At 37.6% G+C, this 12,604-nt stretch overlaps 1 protein-coding gene across 23 annotated transcripts in view; it reads right to left on the bottom strand.

Annotated features, from left to right (window-relative positions):
• Positions 1 to 12,604, bottom strand: part of NRXN1 (neurexin 1) — a 1,265,182-nt gene that overhangs the window by 588,418 nt on the left and 664,160 nt on the right. For 16 of the 23 annotated variants that reach the window (XM_073339213.2, XM_078852309.1, XM_078852310.1 and 13 more), the window contains 3 exons: positions 12,379 to 12,552; positions 2,788 to 2,814; positions 1,730 to 1,849 (listed from right to left, as the gene is read on the bottom strand). In XM_073339213.2, coding sequence (XP_073195314.1) covers positions 1,730 to 1,849; positions 2,788 to 2,814; positions 12,379 to 12,552 — 321 coding nt within the window. The remainder of the gene's footprint in view (positions 1 to 1,729; positions 1,850 to 2,787; positions 2,815 to 12,378; positions 12,553 to 12,604) is intronic. The other 7 variants (XM_078852301.1, XM_078852308.1, XM_073339200.2 and 4 more) reach the window with 1 other exon arrangement.

The raw sequence follows: 12,604 nt of genomic DNA, 5'->3' as shown, positions 1-12,604 counted from the left end.
TGAAACAGGCAAATCCAAATTTATGAATTAACAAGTACAGAAATTTTCTTATTTCAGAATACTGGGGCAGATTCTCAGTTCCTGTAAATCAGTGTAGTTCTGTTGGCTTCAATGGAGCAATGCTAAAATACACCAGTTGAAGACTGCACTTATTATGTTTTAAAGTGCACTTTATTCTTCAGCAGCAAAAAGTGTTATTACTAAAATGGCATGAGACAATTCTGCTGTCCTTAACTGAGCCAAATTTTTCTCGACATCAGTGTAAGCTCAGCTCAGTTAAACACCACTGAATTTTACCCAGTGTTTTGAGATCTGTAACAATATCGATAAGACACCCATGAAAGTGTATATGGCATCCAAATTAGCATCAAAACCAACTGCCTTTAGTAGTACCAGAACCCCACCCATTTTACCTGCACATCAGGCCTCTGAAATTTGGAATTGTGTGTCTGAAGGCTTAATGGTAGACTCTCTCCTAAATGCTTTGAATCTCCCATTATGCATTCTATCAGAAAGTGCAGATATCCAGAACTGGTTTTCTTCCACTTTTGTGATGGGAGATCATGAAAAAATGGGTATAGTTTGGGCAACAATTAAAAATAATAACAGAAAACCCCAACAATGGGAATCTTATGAGAATCTTTTGCCATACATTTTCCATATATTTTAATTTCTAATCTCATAACTGCTTGGGACCTACCATTTGAACTAAGCATTGTTAACTCTTTTGAGATAATCACAGTTATGATGCTGGTCTAGATCTTGTCCAATAAAGAAATGAACTTTGTTGTAGACTGGACAGCCAAAATTGCATATAGTAGCCAAAAAATGCTTGACTAGATATTTATATTAACACTTTCTACCATATTTGGCAGGATGTGGAAACCACACTCTCATTAAAATACATGTACACAACTGTGAAAATCAAGATGCCAAGTCTGATTGAAATGACCTTCTTGGAAATATGCAAAGGTTCCCAATAATCAGACATCTCAAATGGGATAAAGTTTAATCCTCAGTAAGAAATCTTGATAGTTTCTTTAATCAAATAGGCCTTATTCATTGCTGCATTATTGCAGTTTCATACCAAGCTAACTCCAGTGAAATCAAGGGGTCTAGACTGGCATGAAACCAGAGCAGCATGCTGGTGAAGCAGGTCCCATATTTATCACAACTTCCATTTGTACTTGAGAACCAGATGGCTGGTATATGATATTTGTGTTTATTCAGATGAAATTTTAAAAAAACCCTAAAACACTTGGAGTGCTTTTTATTTGACAGAGCTTAATGTGTCACCTAAAGAAATCCACAAAGAAAGATAATGAGCCTTGTCAACTGTTTCATAGTAATTACAGCTCTCATGAAATAAAGTTACAAAACTACAATATAGCTTAAGATAATGAAATATGAAAAGTTTTTTCTAATCAGAAAAAAACTATTTGTAATGTTTATGCAAGACTCATTTCAAATATGTAACCATCAATTCATTAGATATGCAATCAAATATAATAAACCCAAATTCTTTCACAATGTTAGATGTAGTATTGTTATCCCCCATTTATACTGTAATGCTTTATCACGTTCTTCCTACAAGCATCATAGATTTTCTCAGAGTTTTGCCAGTTCAATTAACTATATAATATTAGAATAATACAAATTTCAGACACTTTCTTTAAATACTGCCCTAGAGCTGTAAGGCTTTTAGATAAGCATTCTCTGATATACTTACGGTCATTGCACAATGGTCCACTAAAGGAGGTCATACTGCAGTCACAGCTGAATCCATCCCACTGCTGTAAGCACACTCCTTGGTTTGCACATGAATCCTCTTGGCATGTGGTGCTGGGGCCTGATGAGAACATACAAAAGCGACTAGCATTTTGTCTTTCAAAGTAACATGTTTTGTCTTTGGATCACATGGTAGTTGCCAACATCTTAAACCTAATGAGCAAAGGAATCTAAAGTAGAATTTATTTAAAACTTTCTGTGTTATGTGGAGGCATATAACATTACAAGATCTTTTGTTTTGGCTCTAATTCTGACAGAACAGAATTCATAAAGAAAACAAGGGCAGTAGGGATGTTAACACTGTAGCAAGCTATGGTTAATTTCACATCACACCATTAACAGGTTAAATCTTTTCTTTCATGAAATTAATGTATTTATTCTTTTTCCTGCAAAACGTGTTCCAACCAGCAAAACCAGGTACCATGGAAAATGGGAAATAAAGCTACACGAAACAAGATCAGAAAATTAAAAACAAGCTAGGAAATGAAGCTACATTGTAATGTACCTGAAATCCAAGAAAGTACTTTAAGAAAGAGCTGAGTCTAAAATAAAGAGGAGTTGGGGGATGGGTTTGCAGGAAGGAATGTTGGCAAGTATTGATTCACATGCTTTAGTGATCCCATGCAGGTTCTTTTTTAAACAGAAAAAAAAAATATCAGAGTACTAATGAGCTGGCATGCCCAAATGTGACATACACATGAAAAACAAAGCTATTCTATTTCTAGAGATTCATAACTAGACCACTGAAAAATAAAAGAACTTTTTAAAAGGTATGATCAAAGCACTAAAGCAATCACTATACAAACATATTCAAGACTGAAAGCCTTTATGCAAAATATGCCGTAAAATGAAGGTTCTTTATCATGTTTAGGGGTAAAAAGAGAAAATCTGAAACAAAACAACATACTTTATGGCAGGAAATGTACAGAGCATTTATTGTAGAAATCCAGCTGTGCATTCTGGGTTTCAGTCTTGTTTAATACACACAGGGCTATCTACCTTGCAAATCAGCTTTCATCAATGCAACTTTGTCGGCAAAATAAAAAAAAGGCAAAATATATTATATGTTAGTAAGCAATATTGAAATGGCAGCAAACACAGGAAAAACATTCAGAGTAAAGTGCATGCTGCTGTTAAAAAGAGAAAGAAATGCCATATAACACAAACAAATTAATGCTAATAGCCATAAATCTCTAGGCAAGCCAAAATGAGAAAGCAGTAATTTGCCAGTATTTTACTACAAATATAATGGTTAATTGAGCTGATGACATGTAATGAAGGAAAATTAAAAGTTTTTTTTCTTCTTCTTGGATAGATATGAATGCATTAGCAAAGTGAATGCATGGCTGCATCCTGAGTAGTCATTTGTCATGTTCAGATACAGTGAATTCTAAAGTCATTAGCACATTATCGCTTCCCATCTTCCTCTCCTCTAGACCTTTCTGTATGACTGGGAGAATTAAGATAGAAATATACATTATGAACCATATATTGCCTTGGATCAACATACACAGATCTCCCATTGGCATGCACTAATCAAGGAAATAATATGGTCCTAATCCTTATAAAACCCTTTTCAGACATTTTGGAGACAGAGACATCCACTTAAATCTTATTTTAAATTAAATCCCACTGAAAGTTCCTACTGTGGAATTTTCTAATCTAATCGTATAAGAATCACTCATTTGGGGGTATTTAACAAGGCCCAAAATCTGTGAGATACTTAAGCATGTGCCCAGTTTAAAGCACATAAATGTGACTAGTCACATGCTTCAAGTTATTCAAGTGCTTAAGTACCTTGCTGAATTGGGACCCAAAAGATTGTCACAAGACTAGGTCTAGCAATAGAGTATACTATTGACCACAGGTTAGCCAAAAGTATGAATTAGCTCTGATATATTTAGCCTGTGTACTAAAATGCTGGTATCTATCAGATTAATCTGAAATTTTATGCAGCAGCTGATGATCTGCATTCAACGAAGAAGGGACATCTAGGGCAGCCATTCCACTTTCTTAGCAGTTTTGAGTTCAAAAGTTTTTCTTTAAACATTTGGGCATTGCATCATTCTTTGGGTATTATGATGGTTGACAAGTCACTCACTTTTTAAAAAAAAAACAGAATCTGCTACTTGGACACCTTACAAAAATGAAGTGAAAATATCTGTAGGTGTTTAAATGCTATATATACATGCATTTATTTACACTTTTGTTATGCAATGTTAGATCTCATCATCAAATTAAAATTAGAAAAAAGTCATGCAGAAGTAAAGTAGAAAAACACAGACACCGAGGCAAAAAAAAAAAAATATAGAATAAAGTGAATGCTAAAATGCATGAATGTAGAAGGAAATACTTTTTGTAACTTATGGAACAATTGCCTTAATGAGTTTTTGCTATTGCTCATATCATTCTGAGTGTTTATGGCTTTGCAGCTCTTGCATATTATGTGTAAATATTTCTCCAACAGAATTTGCTAAAAAACACAGATTGGTTACAACCATATGACTGGTTTTAAGTGTAAATAATATTTTTTTAAAAATCATACTTCTTGACAGAATAAAGTATGTTTAACTGATGCTAGAAAATGTCAATAAATATTACCATTGGGTTCATAATTTTATGTACATATTATAGATCTATTTTTATTTATCTAAGCTATTTAGTCAGATGCGATAATATGCAGCTTTGAGTACTTGTGGTATAAATATAATTTTGTTTCATCTTTGTTGCGGACTTTTTAAAATTGACTGGATTTATTTCTTTGCATGGGTAGTCAATTTTATATTTGTAAAGTAAGGACATGGATCGGTTTGGGAGTTACACATTTAAACAAAAGCTTCATATTACCTACTGGTCTGTCTTGATGTCTTGTGGCACATCAGAAAGGTAACTCAGAAGTTACCTTATGTCACCACTGTCCATCACCATGTGTGCTGAAGAAAATATTAAACTTTTCTATGGCAGGCCCTGATCCCACTTCAACTGAAGTCTATGGAAAAATTATTGAATTCAGTCGAGCAAGATCTGGCCCTAATGATCAAACCATAAAAGTGACTGAAATGATCTAGCTTTCGGTTAATTATTCGCAGGTCTATTAAGCAATTGTTTACAGTTCTATCTTTATAGTTTCTTGTCACTGAAGTTTTGTCAACAAAGAGGTCCCCAAAAAGTTTAACGTCTATTCAAGAACCAAAACTACATGGAGTTCAGGCATTTGTTGTTGGCGGCAACCCCGAATTCCTGTGATCATTAAAAACTTGCCTTTTCTGTCCCACCTGCCTACCTGTGAAAAGTATCACAAACTAGGCCATGATCTTGCAAACACTTACGCACATGTGTTACATTAAACACAGAAGTAATTCCAATGAAATCAATAGGATTTCTCATGGTAGCAAAGTTAAGCATATACATATAAGTGTTTTCAGGACAATAACCTAATAAATAGAAACCCTGATCCTGCAGGTGATAGCGCAAGGGTGAACTGTGGCAATGGGTCTCTGAACAGACATAGCAGTCTGTCAAATGCTATCAATTGTAGGATGGAGACCTAAAGGGTATGTCTACACTAAAAAATTAGGTCGATTTTACAGAAGTCAATTTTTATAATTCAATTTTATACAGTTGATTGCGTACGTCCACACTAAGAGCACTGAGCCGGCGAAGTGGGTCCTCACTACTATGGCTAGCATCTACTTACAGAGCGGTGTACTGTGGGTAGCTATCCCACAGTTCTCGCAGTCTCCTCTGACCATTGGAATTCTGGGTTAAGCTCCCAGTGTCTGATGGGGCAAAAGCTTTGTCGCGAGTTGTTTTTGGTACATGTCGTCGGGCCCCCCTCCCTCCCTCTCTGAAAGCAATGACAGACAATCGTTTCACGCCTTTTTTCTGTGGTCCAGTCCGCCGGCCCCGCTCAGCCCGCTGTCATGCTTGCCATACCACAGCAAGCATGGAGCCCGCTCAGCTCACCGTCACCGTCCGTCTCCTGGGTGCTGCTGGAAGACTCGGTACTGCATTTCTACACAGCAGCAGCTCCTTGCCTTCACGGCAGATGGTGCAGTAGGACTGATAGCCACCATATGTCTCCTGGGTGTTCCTGGTAGACCTTGGTGAGGTCGATCAGGGGCGCCTGGACAGACATGGCTATCCTCCTCTTAGAGTGGGAGTGACTCCAGGTCATTCTTTTCTTTAAGTTTCGTCTCATGGAGATTCAGTCCTGCCTGGAATATCATACGAGCTGGAGGCTTCTGCCTCAGGCTGCTCTCCCCGCCAGCAGCATCGTGCTGTCACACCTACCCCAGCCTGCCCCTTGCTCCCATGGCTTATAGAGCCTGGACAGTAGTAAGGAGCAGTTCAGCTTGTGGAATGACAAATCCAGAATGTGAAGGATTGCACTCTATGGGCCACGTTAAGACTATTTCAGAGTCCTAGATAGCATTTAGTCCCTATAAAAGACTTCATGAAAATTTCCCCCCACCCCTAACAAAAATGTTAGTTTATCAGAGCAGCTGAAAGGATAAGGAACCTGGGACTATAACTTAGAGAGAGCTTCCATATTATTTAACTCATAATTGATATAAGTCAAAGTAAAATTTCACAGTGCGATCTGTTCTAAGATTAAAATTGCAGGAGGGGAGTCAGAAAAAGGAACAGGGACCTGTTTCTACCCAGTTTCAAACCAGGGACCTTTTGCATGTTAGATGAACATGATAACCATTACACTACAGAAACCCAACTTGAACAGATCCCTCGCATTGTCCCTATTATACTTTATGTAACATGTGGTTGTACATTATTAATAGTTCGGTGTGTCATGGGCCTTCTCTTTTTTTACCACAGACTTTGCCAAATGCACAGGAATGTTTTTTCTAGCTACAGAATCTACCTAATGCAATGTCTATATCTATGGCCTTCCTGCTAACAAAACAGTCATGCCCCCACCCAAGGCTGACACAGCGCAGAGTGCATGTGACACAGTGACCTGGCTCGGGCAGGATCGCTAGCGAGGCATGATACTTTTGCTGTTAAGCAAATACAGCAATTCTTTCCTGGCCTCTGCCACTGAATGTCTCCATGCATTAAGCTGTGCCCTATCAGTGCAGGAGGACTGCATGAGCCTGGAAAACATGTCATTGCAAGTGCGTTTTTTTCGCCTTCTGATCTGGAATAACCACAGGGATGGAGATGACAGGGGGAGCATAGAAACATTCTACGCTCTATGATTCTGGGGGGACTGCATGGTCACCTGTGCTGCTGAGTGCTGCTGAGTTCGCCATTCTGGCCAAACAGGAAATGAAATTCAAAAGTTCCAGGAGCTTCTCCTGTGTACCTGGCTAGTGCATCTGAGTTCAAAGTACTGTCCAGCTCAGTCACAGTGGAGCACTCTGGGATAGCTCCCAGAGGCCAATACCATCAAACTGCATCCACACTACCCCAAATTCGACCAGGCAATGTCGATTTCAGAGCTAATCCCCTCATCGGGGAGGAGCACAGAAATCTATTTTAAGAGCTCTTCAAGTCGACAAAAATGGCTTTGTTGTGTGGACGGGTGCAGGGTTAAATAGATCTAACGCTGCTAAATTCTACCTAAACCCATAGTGTAGACCAGGGCTAAGTGAGCATGTACAATTCCAATGCTCACAATTTGGTCAAAAGTCTCATGATATTTGGCATTTTTCTCAAAGTCTCAACTCATACAGTCAATTGATTATATGATCATCTTAAAGTAAGTTCCTATCTCTTATGATTAATGGAGAAAATCTACTCAGAAACCAGAAGGCAAATACAAATATTATGATTTTTAAGCCAATCTCATGATTTTGGGCTCCTGTGTCATGATTTTTGAGTGCCTAGGCTTGGCAATATTGCAGTCTTCTCACATAGGGGAGAACTTTAAGAAGCTGACTGATCAAACATGAGCAGCCAGTCTTCCTCAAAAGGAAAATAGATCATATAAAACTTAGAGCTGTCAAATGATTAAAAAAAATTAAACATGATTAAATATGAGTTTTTAAAAAAATAATTGTAATTGTGAGATTAAAAAATCACAATTACTTGCAGTTTTAATTGCACTGTTAATAATAGAATACCATTTATTTAAATATTTTATATGTTCTCTACATTTTCAAATATATTGATTTTATATACAACACAAAATACAAAGTGTACAGAGCTCACTTTACATTATTATTTTTATTACAAATATTTGCATTGTAAAAAAGATAAACAAAAGAAATAGTATTTTTCATTTCTCCTCATATAGGTATTATACTGCAATCTCTTTATCGTAAAAATGCATCATAAAATGTAGAATTTTTTTAATAAAACTGCACTCAAAAATAAAACAAGTCCACTCAGTCCTATTTCTTGTTCAGTCAATCACTAAGACAAACATGTTTGTTTACATTTACAGGAGATAATGCTGCCCACTTCTCATTTACAGTGTCACCTGAAAGTGAGAACAGGCAATCACATGGCACTTTTTTAGCTGGTGTTGCAAGGTATTTGTGTGACAGATATGCTAAACATTCCTATGCCCCTTCATGCTTCGGCCATTATTCCAGAGGACATGCTTCCATGCTGATGACAGTTGTGCTCGACAACGATCCAAAGTAGTGCAGAATGCCGCACGCCCATTTTCATCATCTGAGTCAGATGCCACCAACAGAAGGTTGATTTTCTTTTTTTTTTTTTGGTGGTTTGGATTCTGTAGTTTCCAAATTGGAGTCTTGCTCTTTTAAGACTTCTTACAGCATATTCCACACCTTGCCCTGCTCATATTTTGGAAGGCACTTCAGATTCTTAAACCTTGTGCTGAGTGCCGTAGCTATCTTTAGAAATCTCACATTAGTACCTTCTTTATGTTTTGTCAAATCTGCAGTGAAAGTGTTCTTAGATTGAACAACATGTGCTGGGTCATCATTCAAGACTGTCATAGCACAAAATATATGGCAGAATGTGGCTAAAACCACAGGCAAGAGACATACAATTCTCCCCACACCCCAGGAATTCAGTCACAAATTTAATTAACACGTTATTTTTTAAACAAGTGTCATCAGCATGGAAGCATGTCCTCTAGAATGGTGGCCAAAGCATGAAGAGATACGCGAATGCTTAGCATATCTGGCAGATAAATAGCTTGCAATGCCAGCTACAAAAGTGCCATGCAAATGCCTGTTCTCCCTTTCAGATGAGATTGTAAATAAGAATCAGGCAGCATTTTACAGGAGATAATGCTTGTTTGTCTTAGTAATTGGCTGAACAAGAAGTAGGACTGAGTGAACTTGTAGGCGCTAAATTAATTTGGTTTTGAGTGCAGTTCTGTAACAAAAACATCTAAATTTGTAAGTTGCACTTTCATGATAAAGAGATTATACTATAGTACTTATATAAGGTGAATTGAAAAGTACTATTTTTTTGTTTATTTTTACAGTGCAAATATTCATATTAAAAATAAAAATATAAAGTGAGCACTGTACACTTTGCATTCTGTGTTGTAATTGAAATCAATATATTTGAAAATGTAAAAAAAAATCCAAAAATATTTATAATAAATTTAATTTGGTATTCTATTATTGTTTAACAGTGTGATTAACACTATGATTAATCCCAATCAATTTTTTAAATTGAGTTAATTTGTTTTGAGTTAATCACTTGAGCTAACTGCAATTAATTGACAGTCCTATTAAAAATGCTATTGACATTACATGTTTAGACTGGACTATATTTTATTGACCTGGATATGGATAAGAGCTTGCTATTAATACTTATGCTCAGGTAAGTAAACGTAGGCTACTCCTGTCTGATTATCTCTCATTTTATATGACAATAAACTAGGTTAAATAATCAGTGGTGTTTTCATTATTCTGATGACTTCTTTACCGACTGTTCATCTCTTTTATACTGTCTATGTACATAAATGGGTGGTTAGGGTTATTTTAGTTTAGGAATGAATGTGAAGGAATGGTAGGCATGTCAGTCCCAGGATATTAGAGAGACAAGGTGGGCAAGGTAATATGTTTTATTGGACCAACTTCTGTTGGTGAGGCAGACAAGTTTTGAGATACACACAGCTCTTCTTCATTTCTTTCCCAGACCGATAGAAGGCCTGTGTGGCTCCAGATCTTCTCTCTATTACCAACAGAAGTTGGTTCAATAAAACATATTACCTCCCCCACCTTGTCTCTGTGAAGGAATGGAATAGATAGTAATCAAGGTAATCAATGAGTGTTTAGTTGTCTATATGGTGACTCTAGCGAAATCATATTCAAGGATTTTAATTTCTTACATTCTTTTTCTTATTTTTATTATTTTAAAATATATATTTTGGCATGCTGCATTATTTCTAGTACATATTAAATTAAAATTAATATATATTTTATTCATGGGCTCTTCTGTGGTGCTTATCATTGTCTTTATTGCACCCCTCACACACGTACTAACACTGTTGCCAACTCTCTCAATATTATAAGGAATCTCCCGATTTTAAGCTACTCATGATGCTGTTAATGGCCCAATCTTACTAGCTTACTTTTGTCTGGATCTAAAGCCCTTAGTAATTATGAAGAGACTCCCATTGACTTTAATGAGCTTTGGATCAAGCCCATTAACCAAAACCATCACTGAAGGTAAAATTGACTTCCTGCTGATTCTTAATGGGAATTCTCCACAAGGACACAGGATAGGATGGCCCTCTAAGGGAGGTGGGCTCAGCCCCATGACTAATTAAGCTGGATCTCAGGGGACGGCTTTAAGACCAGGGATCAGATAACAGCCTGAAGGTAACCTGGTTCTCAGATAAAAGACCAGTAAGCATCACAGTTAGGCAGAAAAGTGAGGGGAGTAATTAGGAGGCCCAGGACTAGGGGAAAGTACCTGGAAGGCAGCATTCCACTAGCTTGGATCGTGAACTGGGCCTCAGTTCACAAGAACTTTTAAGCACCTATAAAATCAATGGGATTCACAAAGCCTGAGAGCAGTGCCCCGGCTCTCTATACAACAAACGGGGAAAGACAGTTGCCTTCAAATGGGATTCCCCAAAGTCAGCATGCTATGAAGCTCCTCACTTAAGAGAACTAATGGGAGATGACAAACTGTGGTGTCTGTGCTAAGCCTCACCCATCTCTCAGAGATAGGTGCTTAAGTCCATGCTGCAGGCAGGTGTTTCCCTCTACTTGGGAATCTCAGCTGCAAACCCTCTCTGGGTGCTAGGCACATATACTATTTCAGCAAGAAGCCAGAAGAAGAACCTCCCTTATAATTTTGAGGCTAGTGGATAGGATACTCACCAGGTAGACCCCCTCTCCATCTGAGTGGGAAAAGAGATCTGCCATCTCTCAGGTGGGTGCCCCAACAGCTGGGCTAGGGGATAATCTGATGTGGAAAGGGGAGCTCTTTCATTCTCTCCTGTTGAAGCTGTTCCACTTTGCATCAATAATTTTAAAAGGTCATCGGAGCAGGGGACTTAGATCCTGGATCTCCCAAGGGAGTGCTCTAACACCCGTGATACAGAGTTATTCTCATGCTTACTCTCTCTCTCTCTGGCCCAATGTTGAAGCTATGTCAGTGTGGCTAAATAATGAGAGACTCACTCGGCCAGAGATAGAAAGAATGAATTAAGCTTAAGCAGTTCATGAAAAAACCCAAACATTTTCTTGATCTGAAAGTCATTGAGAGAATATTAACATGGAACACCACAATGCCATTTTTGTAGTCACTTTTCAAAGCAGAATGGTACTTTAGTGAAAGTAATGTACTGGAAGACAGTTGCTAAATTCAGAATGATGTGAATAAAGTGTGTGTAGGGACAGAGAATTGATTTAAACTAATATATAAAAGTGAAAACTCTGTGGAATGAAGCTACTGGAGGAATTAGAGATAGACCGTAGACAAACCCTTAAACATGAACACCCTAGTACTACTGACTCCTTGAAAACAAAATCCACATTTTATAGCCCATCTGCCCTCATAACCAAAACTGTAATCATCCAGGGCAAAATCCTTGCTTTCATATTCAAATGAATCTTTTGGGGCCTAATTCGGTCCTAACTTGCATCCCACACTATTCCACTGGAGCCACTAAAGCTGTACAGTGTGTGACAGAGCACAGTTTGGCCTTATTAACTTCAATGGATAGGAAGATTTACAACCAAAAAATCATAATCTAAGCACTGGGATACTGCTTATTCATTAGCTAATGTCTAAGTATTATATAGAAGCTAATTGTTACTGTTACCATGATTAAATAAAATATGTCACAAACAAACAAAAGACATGAAAACCAGCTTGTCACTAAAGAGGAGCAGAATCTACAGATTATATTCAAGAGGTAAATTAGAGTTCTCAGGTTAGTTTGTGCTTTGTTGAGTAGGTATACATTTCTCCTCGTGGGCATCTACCCTCATTAATAGTGTGCACAAGTTATACTACAACTGAGGCACAACGCTAATTACACAGGTAAAATATAAACCCACCATATAGACAGTACAAATAAACAGGACTCAGCAGATGGGTCTAACACTTGCACAATGAGATATAAGAATATCTGCTTTATATTGGAAGTACGTATGATGAAACTATTATGATGTTCAGTACCTTCACATCCTCTTTCTATTTGCCCGTTGCAAAACAGGGCATCCGAGATCAGATCAGGCAGACGTCCATTTAAGTCAACTGATGCAAGGCAACCTTGAAATCCCTCCTTTGCATGCACCAGTTTTGGTAAGGATTTATACATTTCTTTCGCCACTCCTCCAATATACAAATCACCTGTTAAACAGAAGTAAATATTAGTCATAGAAAAGAGAGCTAGTAGGTCTTT

Source organism: Lepidochelys kempii, chromosome 3 (genome assembly GCF_965140285.1).
Source record: "Lepidochelys kempii isolate rLepKem1 chromosome 3, rLepKem1.hap1, whole genome shotgun sequence".
In the NCBI taxonomy this organism is placed as follows: domain Eukaryota; kingdom Metazoa; phylum Chordata; order Testudines; family Cheloniidae; genus Lepidochelys; species Lepidochelys kempii.
The sequence above is the reverse complement of the archived record's forward strand: the minus strand, read 5'-3'. Positions and strand labels throughout refer to the sequence as shown.